The sequence below is a fragment of the Culex quinquefasciatus genome, chromosome 3 (genome assembly GCF_015732765.1).
Source record: "Culex quinquefasciatus strain JHB chromosome 3, VPISU_Cqui_1.0_pri_paternal, whole genome shotgun sequence".
NCBI classification, from domain to species: Eukaryota; Metazoa; Arthropoda; class Insecta; order Diptera; family Culicidae; genus Culex; species Culex quinquefasciatus.
Window position 1 is genome coordinate 75,332,900 of NC_051863.1, and position 21,975 is coordinate 75,354,874.

General features: G+C 35.6%; 1 protein-coding gene across 20 annotated transcripts in view; it reads right to left on the reverse strand.

Annotated features, from left to right (window-relative positions):
- The window catches only part of LOC6032738 (RIMS-binding protein 2), a 212,092-nt gene that overhangs the window by 62,849 nt on the left and 127,268 nt on the right, over positions 1-21,975 (reverse strand). For 19 of the 20 annotated variants that reach the window (XM_038263854.1, XM_038263865.1, XM_038263866.1 and 16 more), the window contains 4 exons: positions 10,240-10,430; positions 9,928-10,174; positions 9,699-9,862; positions 9,325-9,586 (listed from right to left, as the gene is read on the reverse strand). In XM_038263854.1, the coding sequence (XP_038119782.1) occupies positions 9,325-9,586; positions 9,699-9,862; positions 9,928-10,174; positions 10,240-10,430 (864 nt within the window). The remainder of the gene's footprint in view (positions 1-9,324; positions 9,587-9,698; positions 9,863-9,927; positions 10,175-10,239; positions 10,431-21,975) is intronic. The other variant, XM_038263855.1, reaches the window with a different exon arrangement.

Sequence of the window (21,975 nt, forward strand, 5' to 3'; positions counted from 1 at the left end):
CATACACAGACTTTTTTACAGACATTTAAAAAAAACAAGTGGCATCCCTGGTCTTCAGCAAAGTTGTAGGTTTTGATGAGAATTATTCAGAAAAAATAGGTAAGCGTAAAAAAATAATTTTTAAGTAACTTTTTTCCCAAAATTTAAATTCCCAAAATCCGTATTTTTTTACATATTTTAGAGAACAAAACCCCCCAAGTTATTAAAAAATCACCAATTTGTTTTCCGTGTGCCTATTTTTTCTGACTAGTGCTCAAAAATTCTTGAAAAGTTACAGATTTTTGAATATTTACGTACCATTTTTGTATGAAAAGCTGCATAAATAGTTTGGAGATTTGTATGGATAAACCAATGATCAGGGTTACCAGGTCAAAATTAGAAAAATCTGGCAAAGTATCGATCAAAAATCTGTAAAAATCTGGCAGACGAAAATCTAACCATTTTCAATGGTGAAGGGAAGGAGGAAATGAATTAGTTCAAAAATTTGTAGAATGAAGGTTGTTAATTGATTTTATGACCTCAAAAATGTTTCATTAACATTCCCTCCAAGAAAAACTCATTCAATTTTTTTATTATTTTCAATTGAATTCGTTCATTTTAATCAAAAAGTTGTTCAAAATGGGCATGAAGTGAAAAATCTGGCAAAATCTGTCAAAATCTGGCACTGAGAAGGATGAATCTTTATTCTGGCTAATACTTGAAAAATCTGGCATTCCCAGATTTATCTGCCTATCAACCCTGCCAATGACACAAAATGGCTTCTTTGGTGATAGGGAAGGCCCCCACAAAGTTTGAGCCAAATCAAAAAGTACAAAAAATCAAAATGGTCGAAATCGGTCGATTTCGTTGAGAACTGCTCATATCAATTTTATGGTTTTTGATGACTTCAAACATTTTAACATTCAATTTTATTCAACATTTTAAATCGTTCCTAAATTATTTGTTTGAAAAAATTTAGAGGAGATGGAAGTTGTGCAATCGATAGTTTCTTGTTCAAAACATAATTGCCAATGCAAACACTTTCTAACTATTTTTTTTAAATCTTAAGTGCTCATAACTTCTGATAGGTTTATCAGATCTTCAATGTTAAAGGCTTATTTGAAAAGTTGTTCGATTATCCAACTTACGCATAATTTTCATCTGAGATCCAAAAAGTGTACAAAAAGCAGTTAAGTGCTCATAACTTTTGATAGGGTTACCAGATCTTCGAAAGGTCTTTCAATTATCCAACTAATGACGGATCGCATGGTGGATCCATAATGGACATCATTTTCATTAAAATATCTGAGATCCGGCCTCCAAAAGGTACTAGTACTAGTATACTAAAGTGTCACTTAAGTGACCATAACTTCAGCTAGGGTAGTTAGATCTTCAATATTTTAGGAATCATTGGAATGGTTTTTCAAATACCTTCCTAAAAATATATTTAAAAAATCGTTTAATTAGCATAACTTCGAAGTACTTTTCTTAACTTCATAATGAGCAGTTCTCTACGGAATCGGTCTTTTTTCTTAAATTTTAATTTTTGTTTTTTTAAAATCTGGCTGAAACTTTTTTGGTGCCTTCGGTATGCCCAAAGAAGCCATTTTGCATCATTAGTTTGTCCATATAATTTTCCATACAAATTTGGCAGCTGTCCATACAAAAACGATATATGAAAATTCAAAAATCTGTATCTTTTGAAGGAATTTTTTGATCGATTTGGTGTCTTTGGCAAAGTTGTAGGATATGGACTACACTGAAAAAAATTATACACGGTAAAAAAAATTTGGTGATTTTGAATTGAACTTTTTGTCATTTGATTTGCAAAAAAACACTATTTTTAATTTTTTTTATTTTTTGATATGTTTTAGAGGACATCAAATGCCAACTTTTCAGAAATTTCCAGAATGGGCAAAAAATCTTTAACCGAGTTATGATTTTTTGAATCAATACAGATTTTTTGCAATCAAATCAATTTTTGATAAAGTGCACCGTTTCCTAGTTATAACCATTTTTAGGTAACTTTTTTGAAAACAGTCGCAGTTTTTCATTTTTTTTAAAATAGTGCCCATGTTTGCCCACCATTGAAAAAAATATTTTTGAAAAGCTGAGAAAATTCTCTATATTTTGCTTTTTCGGACTTTGTAGATACGACCCTTAGTTGCTGAGATATTGCCATGCAAAGGTTAAAAAACAGGAAAATTGATGTTTTCTAAGTCTCACCCAAACAACCCACCATTTTCTAATGTCGATATCTCAGCAACTATAGGTCCGATTTACAATGTTAAAAGATGAAACATTCTTGAAATTTTCCGGTCTTTTCGAAAAAAAATATTTTCAAAAAATTTAAATCAAGACTAACATTTCAAATGGGCGTAATATTGAATGTTTGGCCCGATTGAAATGTTAGTCTTAATTTTAAATTTTTGAAAATATTTTTTCGAAAAGATCGGAAAATTTTACGAATGTTTCATGTTTTAACATTGTTAATCAGACCTATAGTTGCTGAGATATCGACATTAGAAAATGGTGGGTTGTTTGGGTGAGACTTAGAAAACATCAATTTTCCTGTTTTTTACCTTTGCATGGCAATATCTCAGCAACTGAGGGTCGTATCAACAAAGTCCGAAAAAGCAAAATATAGATAATTTTCTCAGCTTTTCAAAAATATTTTTTTCAATAGTGGGCAAACATGGGCACTATTTTTAAAAAAATGAAAAACTGCGACTATTTTCAAAAAAGTTACCTAAAAATGGTTATAACTTGGAAACGGTGCAATTTATCAAAAATTTACAAAAGTACTTTTTGATTGCAAATTGAATTTTACATCGAAAAATGAAGTTGAAAAACTTTTGCGACCAATATTTCGTTTTTTTTTTTAAATCTGTATTGATTCAAAAAGTCATTACTCGGTCAAAGATTTTTTGCCCATTCTGGAAATTTCTGAAAAGTTGGCATTTTATGTCCTCTAAAACATATCAAAAAATAAAAAAAAATAAAAATAGTGTTTTTTTGCAAATCAAGTTTGAGTGACAAAAAGTTAAATTAAAAATCACCAATTTTTTTTACCCTGTATCATTTTTTTTCAGTGTAGTCCATATCCATACCTATAACTTTGCCAAAGACACCAAATCGATCAAAAAATTCCTTCAAAAGATACAGATTTTTGAATGGACAGCTGCAATTTGTATGGAAAAATATATGGACAAACTAATGATGCAAAATGGCTTCTTTGGGCATACCGAAGGCACCAAAAAAGTTTCAGCCGGATTAAAAAATACAAAAAAATCGAATGACCGAAATCTCAGAGAATTGCTCAATAGTAATAAGGGTCTTATGGGACACCAAGACGGATCGAATGAGACCAAAACGGTACAAATCGGTTCACCCAGTCCAGATATTTGCTCAGAATTTGGTTCTGAGTTGATATTTATGCGTGAAAAGTTCATTTTTCGGGTGATTTTATTGCATTTCCTCAGTAAGGTGAGGAAGACAAAAAGTTATCGAAATTAGAGGACTAAGAATAGCTTTAAAACTCATGTTAAATCTGAACAAAAGTTAAATTAGTTTTGCGGAAATGTCAAGTTATGTTATGGATGTCTTATACTTTTTTTGATTATACATATCTTTACTGTTTTTATTCTGATTTAGTAATTTTTATGCATATCATTTTCTCAAAGGTAAACAGTTTTTAAATTCAATCACAAATATTTTTCGAATAACTTCAAAGATTGGTCCTTTGTATTTTTAGTTGTATATCTTAATTCTATCATGAACACTCTATCTTGAGATAAGTTTTTGAGTATACAACATGAAGTTAATGTCAAATAGGTCACGCTTATAAAATGGCAGTTCAGTTACACCCAGCTTAACATAGAGTAATGCGATTGCATTTCAAGGTCGGTAGAATTATTTATAAATATGTTTTTGATTTATATTTAGTACATAGCTTATCATTTTAGCATTTAGGTTCCAACACATTAACCACCGAGTAGATTTACACGCGCACTACCTTCAACTAGTCACCGAGCATAGACACTCATCATACGCAGGACACAGAGACACACAATGATTACAGCAAGACAGAGCGTGTCGTTACATTTATAATGGCAGAGAGAAATAGAGATAGAGCGAGATAGTGAGATTGATACAGGTCTGTACAAAGTTGCAGAAAGTGACTTTGTTGTTTGTTTTTAGTATTTGCTGTGTTTTTTGTTGTTCCTTACAGAAAGTGTTGCCAACACTCTTGGTTAGTTCTGGCTTACGTTAAGATTGTAAGTGCACGACACACACGCTCACACAAACACAGTTTCACAGCGTAAGAAACACGACTAAGTAGAAAGAGCACTAGTTAGTGGGTTGGCTTTTTTATGCTTCACCAAGGTGTGTGTGATGTATTATGCTGGATTAGATTTGGCATGTCGTGTGCTCCAGGCGAAATGTCACCATTTGTCACGTGTCGGATGAAAGGAGTGGCTTAATGTTCATGTTTCTGTGTGTGTGTGTATGTGTGCACACGAATTCCGCCAGAGGCTTATCAAGGAAAGATTCGTTTAAGAGATTGGTAATTTTGTCCTACGGATGTTAGCAGAGCGCGAAGGTGTGTTTTCGGTGGAACTAATGCCACCCGAGAGGAGAAAAGTTGAGTAACGTAAGGACGTAATGGTGGGCGGGATGAGTTGGGGATGTAATAAGGGAGGGAGGGGTTGAAGGTCGTAAAGTAGAAAAGGGTTGAAAACACACACAAATGGAATGAAATGGTGGATGAATTCAGTGTGCAGAAGGATGCTTTTACGGCAAGAGTCTTGGTTTTCTGTGATAGTGTTGACTGTATCCTGGGATTGCTTGGGAATGTGTAAAAAAAGCGACAAAGATGGAAGAAATGAACAATGAACAACGAAAGTACCAAGCTAGGATATTACGAAGTAGTGAGTAGAGTAGTACTATAGGTTTCGATTTTATTGATACTTGCGTCGAAGAAGATGCCCAGCAGTAGATTTTTTTATTGCACTTTTGAAAAGAAAGCTTCCGGGAAGTTGACCTGCTGCACTACTGGGAATCGACTTCAACGGAAAAATGTACAAACAAAAGAAGAAACGTGATGTACTTGGTTTGACAACGATTACGAACACCAACAAAAACGAAGAGAATGATTTGCTTATTGGCAGGTTGAATTGAACATGATTATCGGTATTATGTCAAATATAAAAAAGTTTAACATTGCTACACAAATAACGGTCAATAATAATATGTCAGGTTAATAAATGTAAATGGCACAACATTGTACCTTATAAATTTTACATTGTTCAACACGATTTGGTTAGGAATTTACAAGCTAGATTGATTATAATATAATTACAATGATTTCTATACTACTTTGATCTGCATAATTTGCCAGAAATTTGAACTAAGAAATTGAAAGTGAACTTAGAAAATTTGAATAAAAAACATGTTTTTTCTGAATTTTATTTTTAATGCAAATTTGTTTTGATCGCAAATTTACTTTTAAATGTTGTAACTCGACTTAAATTGGAATTTCAAACAATAATGGTAATGGCTTAATATAGAACGTTGCCAAACATAATTTTATTCATTATAATCGGAGAGGTTAGAATTGTTTGGATAATGTTTTGTAATCTGAACCAAAGATATTTAATTTCTACTAAATCCTCAAGAATCCATTTTCAAATTTTCCATAGATGCTAATTATTGTTGTTCAAAATTCAAAATGTGTAAAAACCTTAAGGTTCTCTTTTTGATTCAAATACAAAGGTAAACGTTTTTCAATGTGTCGTGAGTACTTTACAATTGACTACATGTTTGTTGATGAAAATTTTAGATTTAGCAGCAATAATATTTTTTGCCCCCTATTTTTTAAGATTTTTTTTAAGGGTGGGTGAGGACACAAACTTGAAAAAAAAAAATTAATTACATTATTGATTTCCTATAAATTAATGGAATATCTGTTTAATATGGCCAATCCCAAACCAATCAACTTCATTAAAAAAAGTGTTTTCTAAATTACGTTAAAAATATGTAAAATCATCGATCCCAAAATTATTTTGAAATTTAAGAGTTATACTTTCCAATGCGCAGTTGTCCAGATCGCAAAACTAATCGTGAAATTTTGGAGCTTTGATGTCTTCACCATATCAAATCTGGAGCAACATTTGAAAGGGGCGGTACGACATTGATCTTACGGCCTTTCATTACGCACGTTTAAATGGGACGAAAGACCGTAAGGGCAATGTCGTTCCGCCCCTTTCAAATGTTGCTCCAGAAATGGGAATATGGAAGATTGGCTTGATTAAAAATCAGGATGGCTCACTATTACGTATTTTTAAACAGAAAAATTACCTTCCAGAAATGTTTTCTGAATGTTTATATTTAATAAAAATATTGTCAGGAATGCCAATTAAAGCAAGTTTGCCGAAAACAGCATAATTTTATGTTGCAATCAACGAATTCCACGATTGAATTGATTTGAAATGGTAAATCTACAAACCAAAACTTCGCTATAAATATCAGGGATATTTTGCTTTTAACAAGAGATGTATTCATTTGCAAACATTTAATTTTCATGGGAAAATTGTATGCAATCATTAAAGTGAAAATCGAAAATTGTGTATCTGTAGATTTAAGGGTATTTTTACTTTTGTAAAGAAAATTATCATACTTTATTAAAATTTGTCTTTTTTACAACAATTTTTCTTCTTATTTATTAAAGAAAATTAAATTTTCACTTAGTTTTGTGAACTGGACCACAATTTCAACAAAGATTTATAATAAATAGAGGCGCTTGGTTTCTTATAGAGCAATTCCAGCTCAAATCAGGAATTTTTCTGATACTTTTGTATCCGACCCTCTCCGGTTTCAATGAAACTTTTTAGACATGTTATCCCAGGCCTATATAAGCCATTTTTGTGTATATTGAGCCAATAGTACTCGAAAATAACATTTGAGAAGGGCGTAAGGTATTTAAATATTTTTGTATTTTGCAATTTAAAAATTACTGTATCTCGAAGCAATTGCGTCGTATCAAAAAGTGGTGAAAGACAAACTTGTAGGAAATTGGACGGGCTTTCTGAAAAAATACACTGAAACAAAAATACACTTCACATCTATGAGATTTTTTGATTTTTAAGTCTAAAACTTAAATTTAAAGGTGTTGTCACGATTTTTTTTCGTTCAAAATTTTTGAGGAAATAGCCTAAAATGTTACCAAAAGACTGACGAAAAATGCAGGATGGAATGTCTCTCCTAAAAAAATACAAAAATCAATTACTAAAACAGTTTTTTTGAAAAGTGGTCTAAACGTCAAAATTTTTAAAAACCGGTAATGGCAATCGATTCTCCAGACAATTTTACATAAAAGTCTCCATATTGACCATGGTCCTATGTCCAATCCTTGGGAAGATACAGCGGTTTTAATAATAAAAATGTTGAAAAAACGTGTTTTTGGTGGTTTTTGGCAATTTCTATATGACAGACTTGGTTTTTCAGTCTCGTTACCGGAAAGCTCGTCCAATTTCCCATAAGTTTGCCTTTGACAGCATTTCAATTGGATGTAAGGGCTTACAGTTATAAGCTTAATTACATTGCTTATAACTGAAAATAGAATATTTTTTAGTGTGGTAGAAACCGGGATAGTAAATTTGACTACGTAAATATCATAACGAGTCAAATCAAAAAGCTGTCAAAGGCAAACTAATGGGAAATTTGACGAGCTTTCCGGTAAAAATATTTACGAGACTGAAAAACCAAGTCTGTCATATAGAAATTGCCAAAAACCACCAAAAAACCCATTTTTTCATCATTTTTATTTTTGAAACCGCTGTATCTTCCCAAGGATTGGACATAGGACAATGGTCAATATAGAGACTTTTATGTAAAATTGTCTGGGGAATCGATTCCCACTATGGGTTTTTTTTTTAATTTTGACGTTTAGACCACTTTTCAAAAAACAGTATTAGTAAATGATTCTTGTATTTTTTTAGGAGAGACATTCCATCCTGCATTTTTCGTCAGTCTTTTGGTAACATTTTAGGCTATTTCCTCAAAAATTTTGAACGAAAAAAAATCGTGACAACACCTTTAAATTTAAGTTTTAGACCTAAAAATCAAAAAATCTCATAGAAGTTGCGTGTATTTTTGTTTAAGTGTATTTTTTTCAGAAAGCCTGTCCAATTTCCTACAAGTTTGTCTTTGACCACTTTTAGATACGACGCAATGGCTTCGAGATACAGTAATTTTTAAATTGCAAAATACAAAAATATTTAAATACCTTACGCCCTTCTCAAATGTTATTTTCGAGTACTATTGGCTCCATATACACAAAAATGGCTTATATAGGCCTGGGATAACATGTCTAAAAAGTTTCATTGAAATCGGAGAGGGTCGGGTACAAAAGTATCAGAAAAATTCCTGATTTGAGCTGGAATTGCTCTAAAACGATTTAATGTCGATTGGAACAATCTGAAAGAGCCCAATTCTTAAGAAATCTCCAGTTCCGTAAGTCTATCCCACTTCGTTGTTTTCGTGTTATCTTACCGCACGTGTGTAGCTCTTACTGCTTCACCTTTTGATCTTCACAGATCCCCAAAATTCGATTTCAATCTTGAGATATTCAATAAAACCGAAAAAAACCAAAAAAAAAAGTTCCAATCTTATCGTGCTATCTTGGCTCACTCTGAAAATTGCTGTAACTGTGACAACTGGCCAAAGGGTTTTCAGGTTAGAATACGTTTGGCATACGTACATGCCCGACTACAGTAACCATTTGTAATTATAACTTGGAACTCTGCAACCGAATTCAACCAAACTTCGGGACAATGCACAGAACGGTCAGCCAAACAAAGCGTATCTGTTATGGTTTACATTACGTGCTTTGTTTTTGTTTATTCATGGTCCAACATTAAAACGCGTTTTTCTTGGAACGTCAAAATGCGACGTACGACAAGATAGCATGACAATCTCGACTTGCTCAAGTGGAGACAGCTCACGTTGAATCTGAGTGCTATTTGTTTACATCCAAGGTTTCACCCTATTTAAAATAAAGCACAGAGCTATAGAACTAGACTTTCAAAATGTTGAGCTGTGTTAGTTTTAGGATATTTTCAAACTACTGAATAAAAAGTTTTATGGTTCATTTGATAATCCTGACAATCATGTTCAATTCAACCAAACATCACATTTTTTAACACGTCAATGCAATGTTTACAAGATAAATCTTCAAAAAAGTTAAAACAAAAATCAAAACTTTACCAAAGTAACAAGTACACAAACGAAGGGTTCAGGCTTAACAAAAACACCGAGTGAGAGCAGTGAGTAGCAAATATTTACTTGGTATCATGGTAGGGTTGCTGTCCGCCGACTGGGAGTCACGGGACTTGGTCCGCACAGTCACTGCTCGGGGATTGAGTCCGACCAGTTTGCCGATGTCGATCAGCGCGTGGTCGCCGGTGGGCGAGTCCACGTCAGTCACTTTTTTGCCGTCCGCGTACACGGCGTACCCGGTCACCGGTCCGGACGAGGGGGGTCGCGTCACCGGCTGCCAGGTCACGAGGAGGGTTCCGTCCTGTGGTCCGGCTTCGACTTGGATCTCCTGGGCGAGAAGCGAGCGGGTTGGGGGGGGGTATTCGAAAAGAAGGAAGACACTCTCACTAGATCGATCTTACGCGGTTATGCGGGGTTTTTCAAAGGGAGTTTCCGTTTACCTGTGGCGGGTCGGGCAGACCTTTGGCGAGGGTCCTAAAGTCGGTGTACGCACCGGGTGCCTCTTCCGGTGGAGGTCCGGTCGTCGCAGGGGTGGTGGTTTGGCCGGCCGCCCGCAGGTGTTTCGCTCGTACCGTCACTCGATATTGCGTACTGGGGGCCAGCCCTGAAAAGAGGAAAATTTGTAATGGAACCACTGCTTGATCATCAACGGTGCCCGCTGGTTCTTACCCGTAATCGTGTGCCGGTAGACGCCGGGCTTGACCGTCCGCACCTCCACGTTGTTGACGCACACGACGTGCTGGTGGTTGGAGTTGGCCGGAAGCCACGAGATGATCGCACTCGAGCAGGTGATGTTGTTCGCCCGCACTGCCGATGGTCCGAGGTGTGCCGTGTCGCGTCCGATGATCATTGTGCAGGCAGCGTCGCGCGAAGTTCTACGATTATGGGTTACACTACGTACGCTTATTCTATGTGGCTGCGGCCGGGAAAGAGACAAATATTAAAATGAATCCACTGATTACAAAGAGGGACAATACTCACTCGATTGGAATCTACGCCCTCCACCAGTGCTCGTGTGCGTTCGGTCGCCTTGACAGTCACCTTCAGTACGCCGTCCACGTACACGTGGTAGCTTTCGATCGAGTTGCACCCGGGTGGATCCGGGGGCGTCCAGCCGATCAGGACGCTCTTGTTCAGCTGCCGCTCCAGGGTGAGGTGTTTCGGTGCAGGAACTAACACGGAGAACATTAGGGCGGCGCCAACTTCGGGGGTTGACCCCGGATGGCGGTAGTGGTGCGAGTAACCACCCCAACCGGCAGAGCGAGAGACACAAGTAACATATGGTGTGCGCGTGTGTGTGTGTGTTTGTTTGTGTACGTGTGAGAGAGATCATTGAGCGTGAAGAGAAAAAGAAGATGAAACCCGGTAATACTAAATATTAATATGTGCCAAGAGATTACTTGTTAGGTAACTCTGGAAGACCAAGGGGAATACCTACTGGGGACATCGAAGATATACGTACAGAAAAACGGTTCACAGGATACACAGAGTAGAGGTTCTGGAGCTAGGTCACATATAACACCGACCAACAAAATTTCTGCGCAGGATCAACTCGAGGAGAAGCATGAACTTTGGGGTCCCCGGAAACACGATTTAATTTACATCTATATGTGATCGAAATGTTTCTCCAAAATCTAGAAATTAACTTTTTGAGCAACCATTCAAAAGAGAAGAGAGTCTCGGACAAGTTCACTTCCAATGAGTGCTCATTGAATCTGATTCGACAAAGATTCTTCTAATGCTGATCAAGACGAACCAAACTTGTTCTTATACATCTAATACTATTTAGTATGTCACTGAAGTAAGTTCGCGAATTAAAGCTGATTTTGTTCACTTGGCGTATCATTCCCTCCCAATGATAAAAAAAAGCTTTATTGCTGATCCTTTATCTCCAACCCACAAAGCATCTTAAGACTAGCTACCAGGCTATCACCACCATATGCGCAATAAATTTGTTATTGGCAAAGTTTTGTCCCCTCTCCGTGAAAAAGACCGCACACAATCATGTTTGCTTCAAACTTCCTCGCAAACTTTTTCAAAAGGGTTTCAATAAAACGTGCTTAGTCATCCGAACCATACGTGCTGACTAGTATCTTTGAATTTAAAGTTATAAATAGTTTCCCACACGAAGAAACTGGCAGGTCGAATCCCAGCAATCTTATCTTTTTTTTGTTAGGAAAGAGTAGCCTGATTAACAAATCTTACTAAAACAGTAACATCAAAAAATCCCATCGATTATTGAATTTCCTATTGCCAAATTCGTCTATACGTCTTTCTGGTCTACTCGTCAAATATTAAAAAAAAGAAAATCTCCTCATTTTTTTCTTTGGATAAAAGTTATCATAACAATTTATGGCTGCGGGCATCCGTCATGTATTCCGAACGTTTTGCTTTGATTTTGCCGTTGCTGTGTTTGTGTGTGTGTGTGTTCATGACTTTGAGAAGCTTATGATTATGGCATATTATGATGTCGAAACTGAGAGGATTTTTCAGCCCGAACAAATACTGTTGAATTGTGTTTTGAAAAATAGCTCAAATAACTTGGTATTGAACGAAGCTGCACATCAATAGGTTCATAGTTGAAGGATACATCAATAAAACATGTTTTTTTGCAATTTTAGAAAATGTTTACTCAAAAAATGTACACTTGTTAAATTATTTTATCCGTACAAATTTGAAAGTGATCCTCATTTATCGATTTTGTGGCTTTGACAAAGTGTTGTACATTAAAAAGGAAAATTCTGCAAAATATAGTCTTTGTATAGTCTTTCTACAAAGCTCGAACAGACTGAAGATAAAAAGTTCAGCAAGTCTGATATATGGCACTTTAGGGAAGGGCTCTTCTCCGATATTTTGCATCGAACTAGTTATTTCGTCGATCTTAGAGCAACTTTTACTTGAAGATATTTTTTTATAATTTTAAAGTATTTTTGATCAGAAAAGTTGCTGAAAATCTATGGATTCATGTTCAATGTACGCTTTACAGTATGCAAAAAAAAGTATTTTCACCCCTAGGGCACTATGCACATTTTGTGATAAAACTTGTAAACAATTTAAAGTTTGACAGAAACCTAATACAACGTTTTGTTCAGAAACTCATGCCAAACATTTCGCTATAAAAAGCTCATGAAAAGATGATTTCCATAAAAAGTTATATAAAAAATACTATTACAAAAATAAAAAAAGTGCAAAAAAAGTTTTTACACCTTTTGAAAAATTAACATAAATAATGTTATTTGTTGACAAATCACCAAAAATCCAGTTTCCCAACTCTAAATAGGCATCCTTGACTGATTAAAAAATAATGACCGATTCTTCGGCTCCTTTTCAAAAAAAAAAATCTTAGTTTTTTTTCAGCGATTTGGCTGTAGTGGCAAAATAAAAGAAGAAACCCCCCAATGTTATAACATATTTGGAAAGATAATTGATTTTCCTAAAAAAAAATATCAGGCAGAATTAACCATATAGTACCTGTGCTTCTCCTGAAATAAAAATGTAGCGTGACGGGACAACATCGTAAAACTGGACTTTTAAAAGGAACACTACAAAAATCGCTACAATTTTGCCAGTTTGATTTTTAAAAACTTTTGCTCTTCTACACATTATCACAAATTAAAAAACGAATCTTTTGCTCCTTGAACTGAAAGAATTGATTGAAATTTGAGTTTTTGCTAGCCATTTCTTTTCGTGACGGGACAACGAAAGGAGCAGATTTATGAAAAAACTCCTCTCCCGTTCAATTGCTTGCAGACCACATTTGGTCAATATTCTTGGCTTTTAAGGTAAGAAAACGCATTTAAAGCACATTCCGGGCAGACGGTAATAACAAAATTAATAATATTCCAATAACAAATCCTGTTTAAATAACAAAGGGTGTTATTATTTTATCCTGAAGTTCAACTTCTAGAAGAAAAAATAATAACAGTTTCTGATAAAATAACAAAATTTGGTATTGAAGTTATATTATATTGAAAATGTTTAATAACACGCTAATAAGAGGAAAAGTTATACATTTCAAAAACTCTAATAATAACAAAATTTGTTATTCGTTCGGTATACTGACTTAGAAAAAAAAATGCCATAAATCGCACAAATGGAAAAGTTTCTAAGTGTTCATAACACAATCTGTTATTATTTTTTCTTTTGTTAAATATGTTTAGATCTTTGGGATAATTTTGTCTAATTTCGTTTCGTTTTGGCCATGAAATGGGGTCCTTAAGCTAAAATTATTCTGAAAAGTTGAAATTACGAAAGTTGATTTTTTAAATTATTTGATATACCCCCTAAGGGACTTTGCTAAAATTATGGGCTAGAACTATGGGATAATTTTGACCAATTTCGTCGGGGTCATTATTTTGGCCATGAAATGGGGTCCTCAAGCTTAAATTATTCTAAAAAGTTGAAATTTCGAAAGTTGGTTTTTTTATTATTTGATATACCTCCTAAGGGATTAAAATTGGCTAGAACTATGAAATAATTTTGACCAATTTTATCGGGGTCATTTATTTCACCATGAAATGGGGTGTCAAGCTAAAATTAATCCGATAAAATAAACTTTTGAGAGTTAATTTTTTTTAAATTTTGTTATATTCCCTAACGGAATTGTTTTATTTATTGAGAATTTTTGATGTGTGAATAACAAAAACTGTTATTATTTTCACAGAGCCAGGAAGTCGGAGCTGACGTTGAAGCTCGAGCTAGAGTGAGACCTCGGAGACTGCATCGGATTCAGCAAATTTTCAGCAACTTTTACTTGGAGTCGGAATCTGTGAAGTCGGGTATTTTTAGAGAGCTGAAGTCGTCGTTGACGTCATATCTTGCATCCAGAGTCGGAGTTGTCTTCAAGTATGGATTCAAAGTCGCTTGGAGGTACCCGACTCTGCAGCCCTGACTAGTACAGAGGAGTTATGGCAACTGCAGGTTTATTTGCAAATTACAAATAAACCAAAACAATAACTTTTTTTTGTTATGGAGACATACCAGTTCAATAACATTTTTTGTTATTATGCTGCTCAACCTCTCCGCACAAAATAACAAATCTTGTTATTCCTTATGATTCCTTCTGTGTTATTGGTTTGTTATTGCAATAACAACATAATAACAGTTTAAGTTATTCTTCGAACAAATCTTTGTTATTGATTTTTATTATTTTAACAACTAATCCGATCATCCCAACAACATATTTCGATCTTCTCACAATATCAAAAACTGACCTTCCCAAGTTATTTCCCCTTCATTTATTTCAGTTAATCACATTGAAAATAGAAAAATGTGACATTTTGGTGTAGCTTCGCTAAGAATCGGTCAGAGTACTCTGTATTACACTGAAACCCCCGATTACGCTCAGGCGTTACGCTTTTTGTTAGGTTGATTTCTCGAAAACAGTGTAATGTTTCTACGATCTTTTGAAATCAATTTGTAGATCTGCACAAGACGTATAAATTGCTTTAAAAAGATTGCAAAAATGTTGCGTCGTTTCAGAGAAATCGACGAAATACAAAGCGTAACACCTGAGCGTAATCGGGGGTTTTAGTGTATGTTAATGTTTGTATTTTAAATCAAATTGGGTATTTTAAAACAGGCAGTTGTACTCACAATCCAAAGGTCGCCAGTTCGAATACCGTCTTCGAAGGAAACTAGTAGTATAAACAGGTCTGGGTGCTCCCCCCCATCCAAGCATTTAGTTGCTTAAGTTCGAGTAGAGAAATATTGCAATAGAGACCGCCAAGATCCGTGTGTGGGTTGTAGACCCAACAGTTTCATTTTTGCCTGCTCAACCCTAAACTTTAGTCTCGCAATCTACACGATACGGTTATGAGGACAAGCTCTACTAACTGCATGTTGTTACCCTCTATTGTGTTGACAATCACATTCTTGTTTACGGCTTTTGCACGATCACCTTCCGGTTGACACAGCCAACCAACCAACCAAGCTGCGTCGCGACGCCAAATGAAAAGTGCTCCACAATGGTGGTGGTGTGTATAAAATTCCAATTATTTATGCTTCATCCCGGTATCAGCTAGGGGACGCGCTCTGAGTGTGTGGGGTTTTTATTTTCCCAGAGCTCTATAAAAGCATTAGTGACGGCACGTTGAAAGCGAGATACATTCGTGGAAAAAAGCGAGACTGCACTTGTTTGGTTGTGTTTCCGGTTCCTGGTAAATTTGAACCAACAAATCTTCATGTTGACAACAATGGGAAGAGAGATACAGGGAAATTCTCGGAAGCCAGCAGTCCAAAATGGTTGGTCATTCCGGCAAACACTGTTGTCGAGAAGGTCACAAGTGACATCCCACCAGGATTATACGGCAACTTTTTTGCACTAGAACTAGACAAGTGGGTGGTCGGGCGGTGGAAGTTGCATCAACAACAGCTGCATTGCAATGCCATCGTGCGGAAAAGTACCTCTCAACACGTGGGATGCTGCGGCTTGGCGAGGAGGGTTTTGGGGGGACGCAAATATGCATCACACGTGTGGCGAGTGATGAAGTTTTATGTGTTTTCCCCCTCCCACACCACGAAAGTGACGTGTAGGAGTGTGACTTCCGTCCCGTTTCCCAGTATTCTAGGATTATGCTTTTTTTTATACACGGAGCACAAATTGAAACGCTCATTGCTTGAGGGAGCGAAAAAATGTTCTGAAAGAATCCCTCTTCGGTGAAATGACTACAAACAAAAAAAAAATAACATGGCACTTCTTGCCTTTGAACACGATTACTTGCTATTCATTCGTGGCAATATAAATTCTGCACACTGCGCGCACAAAGTGTGCATAATAACACTGCACACGTGTGAGTGCTTTTTCTGCTGCAGAGGGAGCTGGGGAGCTTACTTTATGGAGAGAGAAAGATGCAATGCGCGGGAAAGGATTCACAAAGTTCTATTAATGAGAGTGCAAGCACTCTGGTTGGTGAGAGCGTGGTAAGATTAAAGTGCACTAATAAATTATAAAAGTAGTATTTTTTTCATGACCCATGAAGAGTATCGGGGCCGCATTTGCAGAGCGGATTCAGTGGCTATTTCTTATCTGCATGTTAACATGTTAGATGTTTAGCTTTTTATCATACACTACCTTCCCTTTACTAAGCAATCGAATCCATAAGGGAAAAGATCACCAGTTGTGTTGGTCCGAGCCGGGATTTGAACCCCGATTTACCGCTTACGAGGTAGAAGTGTAAATAATTCAAAGACAAGTCATTTGGCTTTTCTTATGCATTTCATCAACAAAAAAATAAGCAGAAATATGTCCTGGTTTGTAAAATAAAAAGCAACCTTCTCATTTTTTTGGATTTGCATCCTTTTCACACGATGAACACCGCCTACTCAGATATTTGTAATGATGAAAATAGTAGCATTAAAAAGATATTCACTGAATTTTACGCATTCTTTTTTATTTTCTATGAAATTAAGGTAAATTTTGTACCAAAAAGCATCCATAATTGTAGCCCTCCAATACCCAATTTTGGCGGAATTCAAAAATCTGTCATGAAAATATCTCCAAAACATACTAAACTAACATCATGATACATAAAAAATTCAGTTTGTTAAATAAATTTTTAAATGGAACCACTTTTTCTGTTAAAAAATGCACATGTCGCATTTTTTATGGGCCATACTGTAGTCTAGCATGACGTCACAGTCTCACGTACCCTCCCCCCCCCCCTCTCCCCCTTATCACACTTTGTCACACTTGCGACAACCCCCCCTCCCCTTCCTCCTAGAGCGCGACGTACTTTGTGGATGACGCCTATAGTACACGATTTTACGTTGAAGTTTTGAAAAAGTTGGTCGTTGTTGATCATGGCCGTTCATGGTCACCCGCGATAGACGAAGACGTCAAAACAAAGAGAAACGCAAAAATCGTAAAATCGCGATAACTCGTGATGGTTACAAGCAAATCACATTTTTTTGTAATTGTCTTTTCTACAACTTTATAGAACATTTTTACACTCTAAATAATAACCCTGCAAAGTTAGAAAAAAAACGAAATTTTAAAATGAAAAATTTAGCTCTAAATTCTGGGAAAATGTCGATTCTAAAAGCGCATTAAATTTCGCTTAAAATGTCATGTTCCAAAAGGGTGTAATATGGTTGTATGGAAAAACATAAGTTGTCCTAATTTTCTATGTGAATTAGTATGGGGAAAACCTTTTTTCTATATTTAAAAAATCTACGTTTCACGCTATATCAAAACCGGATTCATATTTTTATGCTCTGGAATGTGCTCTACAACTTTCCCAAGAGAGTGTGGTGCAAACTTGTTCCTTTAAAAAGATACTGCTTGTTCAAAACTCGTCTAAAATGTGTTTATTGCTTTAAATATCAAAATTTAAAAAAAAAATGGGATTTTCCCATACAAATTAATATGAAAAACCAATCGTTCTCAAACTTTGGGGAGTTGTTAAGGTCCCCAAAAGGAACTGAAAAATTGCTGCGCTGGAAAATCGATTTGGTTATATTACACCCAAATGTTCCAATATCTTTTACAATTGAGTAACGGAAAATGACTGAGCTTTGAAATTGTATTAGTGTTTTTTGTCGATGAAAAATACAATATTTTTTTGAATTTTGAGCACGCCATCAAATCAGGCTTCCTATTATAGGGGAAAGTCCCTTAGACACCATATTTCCAGCTCTTCACCGTTTCAGGCTGCAAATTATTGAAAATCACGTCTTTTTTCGCGTGTTCAAAAATGGAAGGGGTCGTTCCACCCCTCCGTCATTAGATGTCAAAAAACGGACCTCGGATTCATGATCAAGGACAAAAGTTACCCCTTAGGACAAAGTTTTACGCAAATCGAAGAGGGATCGGGGCAACTTTTCCCAATTTCGTGTGAGTTGGTAGATAATTACACATGTTCTAAACGAAAAAATCACCCTTCTGGGTTATTGCAGATTCGAAAAATACATTAAATATCCCATGAAATCACATGTTTAATTTTTTACAGTTGAGTTATGGAAAATGGCAAAAGTTTTAAAACTATTTCTTTTTTTCATTAGAAATAGGCTACAATCTATTGATAAACAAGTATTTTTTCGCATATTTAAACATGGATCTTACAGCCCCTTTGTCACGAGATATCGCTAAATGGAGCTGGGATTCATGATCGAGTACCAAAATTACCTCTTAGGACATAGTTTCACGCAAAGCAAAGAAGGGTGGGTTGGCTGTATGAGTTTGCCAAGTATGAAAATATTTTTATTTGACTTCAAAAAAATCTTCTTTTTTAGATAAAACTGCGATAACTTTAAAATCTAAACGATGACCTACACTTTTTTAAGTACTAAAAATTATGTCATACAATTACGAACATTTTATTTTGTTTAAAAAAATGGAAACGCACGGTTGTTTGTCCGAAGAACATCAACCAAACATCTCCATCGTAAATAACCTACAAAGCTTACCCCCGTGTCCGAAAAAAGCTTCAAGAAACCGCATTGCAAATCGTAAATCATCAACCTTAGAGCCTTGCTTGCTAACCAGGACACCAATCGGTAACTAAAAGCGGGAACACCTCATTTGAATCCGGTTCACCACCAAAATTGACAAACCTCAAGAGGCAAGGAAGAGAATGACGACGGCCCCTTAACCAAAAGGGGGAGGCAGAGTCAGAAGAGTAGGGGGATTGGAATATAGATCGAGCAGTATAAACCTTGACGAGAAGCCACTTGGCCAACTCGTCTTGTACAGTAATTCCACCCGGACTCTCGATATAAATTAGGACAAATGAGTCAGACACACACACACATACACAAATTACTCTCTGCTAAATGCACACACACACACACAGGCTGGTTGGCACAGACTGACTGAAAATGGAGAATTATGCGGGTAATGTGTCAGTGGGTGTTTTTTGGCATGTTTCATCGTACCCCTCCCCCCTCTGCTTCTTCTTCTTTTTCTCTCATGTTCAGTTCACCCCCTTCCCCCTTAAATCCATATGTCACGATGTGTCTTCTCTCGCTTTGCCGTTTTTTTGCTTTTGTTGATTTTGTTATTTTTGTTGTTGCTGGTGGTGCTGGTGCAGGAAAAGTGCTGTTGCTGTTGTGGTTGTTGTTCTCTGGGAGTTTCATACAAATTTACAGACGACAGCGCCGAGTTGTGTTGTTGTAGCGTGGTTTTGGGAGGAGTCTGATCGCGTTGTGCTTGATTATTGCGACTTTTATTGTTGTACGTGGTAGGATAGTTTTTGCGTTTGTGTGCTTCTCGCCCACACCCCCCCCCCCTTTGAAACAAGGCCATTGTAATTGATTGTGCTTTTTTATTGTCGAAGCGGGTGTTTATGACCTCTAGGTTTCTCGAATGAAGCAATTTCGATGGGGAATGTTATTTGCCTCTGCTTTAATACAGAGTAGTTTTGAAATGACTTTGTTTTTTAATAGTTCAGTTAAACAGTGTAAATTCAATTACAGTATTTGTTCGGTAACTAGACGTTGTTTAATTGGGCTGCTTTTTAATAGGGCACTCGAAAGCAGTTAAAAAGCAGACAAACGTCAAAAATCCAAAACAAACCGTAATAACCAAGAGGTTAATGGATGCAAAATTATGTTCAAAAAATAAAAAAAACTTTTTCAAAATTTTATTAAATTTCAAGTCACAGTGAAGAAATGAAAAAAGTAAGCATGGTTAACAAATTTGAGTAACTTTTATTTTTATATTTCATCAAGAATAAATTATGCATCGGTAGTCCCTCATAATTTTTCGTTCAGCCCAGTTAGCGAGCAGCATTTTCTCAGCCCAGTACCGAACAAGTACTGTATTTTAAATTGAATCCTTTGTTCATTTGATCATCATTTTGCATGTAAAGAAATTAAGAGATCACAAATCTTAATAATATCATTAAAATTTCAATGTTAGTGTGAAAGATAAATACCTAAAACAACAGTATTTCCATGTCTCGTTTTTAAAGATTATTTCTGGGATTTTTTAGAAAATTGTTCGGCTTGCCGAATTTACGCATTCAACGATTATTTTTATTAAAATCACCAGAGCAAACCCCTTAAAAAACCGTTTTCTAACGTAGCAATTCAGGGTTCGGTTACAGAGAAAAGTGCAGTTTGGAGTACTTTTTGAGCAAACAGCAAAATTTTCAAAAATTTGAATCAAAAGTTTCACTAATTATCAAAGTCGCTCGAGTCGGAGTTCGATCCCCCATCCTTTGGATCGGTAAGCAAAAATGCTAACCACTAGGCCATCGCGACTTATTGATCTTAGAAAGATGGAATTAGGAATACTGTTACTACCAACTAATTATATACGCGCTGGGTTCTTTTCCCTTTGACAAGGGTTTGGAAGATCTAAATAACGTTTGAATACGATTGATGCAAACATTCTTCAGGGCGGAGCTTGTCGATAAAGCTGAAGTACCTCGTGTTTGGCTAGCCAACGTAGAAATAGGGGGATGGCGTTGCTATTTTTAGACCACATTTTCCACTTTTTCTCCATTGAAACCCATTGAATAGGGGAATCTTTTGGTATGGTTGACATTTGGGAAAGCTTTGATTACTTCAGAAAAATTGTTAGGGCAGTCATTACGATCAATGCCGAAAAATGTAAAGCCTTAAATTTGTTGAGTGCTTCTTATAAAATAGTTTTTGGCTTTATCAATTCAGCCATTTTGAAATTCAAATATGTCGGGAAAAGGCAAGAGATTAAACGCGTACTTGAAAGCGTCTGAAAGTACACATCTAAGAATTTATTTACTGATAATATCACAAAGGACATAGGGTACGTTATCCATTAGTGGACCCCTTTCCTATAGTGGACCCTCTGAAGGGTTTTTGAGGAAATAATCAATAAAATCCCAATTTCAAGCGTGTTTTTGTCTGCAAATCTTTTATTTGGCATGTTCAGCATAATTTAAAACAATGTTGATTGACATTGAATTGTCCTTTTTGCCAAAATAAGTGTTTTGAGTTCGACTTCTGAAATCAGCCATGGCCACTAGCATTTTCACAACAAAACAGCATTTCTATTTTATGATTGAATTAACTATCCAATCATTTTTTGACTGGTTATTTAACTTCAGTAAGTCGAAATAATGTAAGTTTAAATTACTATACTAGAATAAAGCGAGGAACTGCTCATTTTCACCCGGGCAGACGGTAATAACAAAATCAATAATATTTCAATAACAAATCCTGTTAAAATAACAAAAAGTGTTATTATTTTATCCTGAAGTTCAACTTCAAGAAGAAAAAATAATAACAGTTTCTGATAAAATAACAAAATTTGGTATTGAAGTGATATTATATTGAAAATGTTTAATAACACGCTAATAAGAGGAAATGTTATACATTTCAAAACTCTCCTAATAACAAAATTTGTTATTCGTTCGGTATACTGACTTAGAAATAAAAATAACCATAAATCGCACAAATGGAAAAGTTTCTAAGTGTCCATAACACAATCTGTTATTATTTTTTCTTTTGTTAAATATGTTTAGATCTTTGGGATAATTTTGACCAATTTCGTCGGGGTGATTATTTGGGCCATGAAATGGGGTTCTTAAGCTAAAATTATTCTGAAAAGTTGAAATTTGATTTTTTTAATTATTTGATATACCCCCTAAGGGACTTTGCTAAAATTGGCTAGAACTATGGGATAATTTTGACCAATTTCGTCAGGGTTATTATTTTGGCCATGAAATGGGGTCCTTAAGTTAAAATTATTCTAAAAAGTTGAAGTTTTGAAAGTTGATTTTTTTAATTATTTGA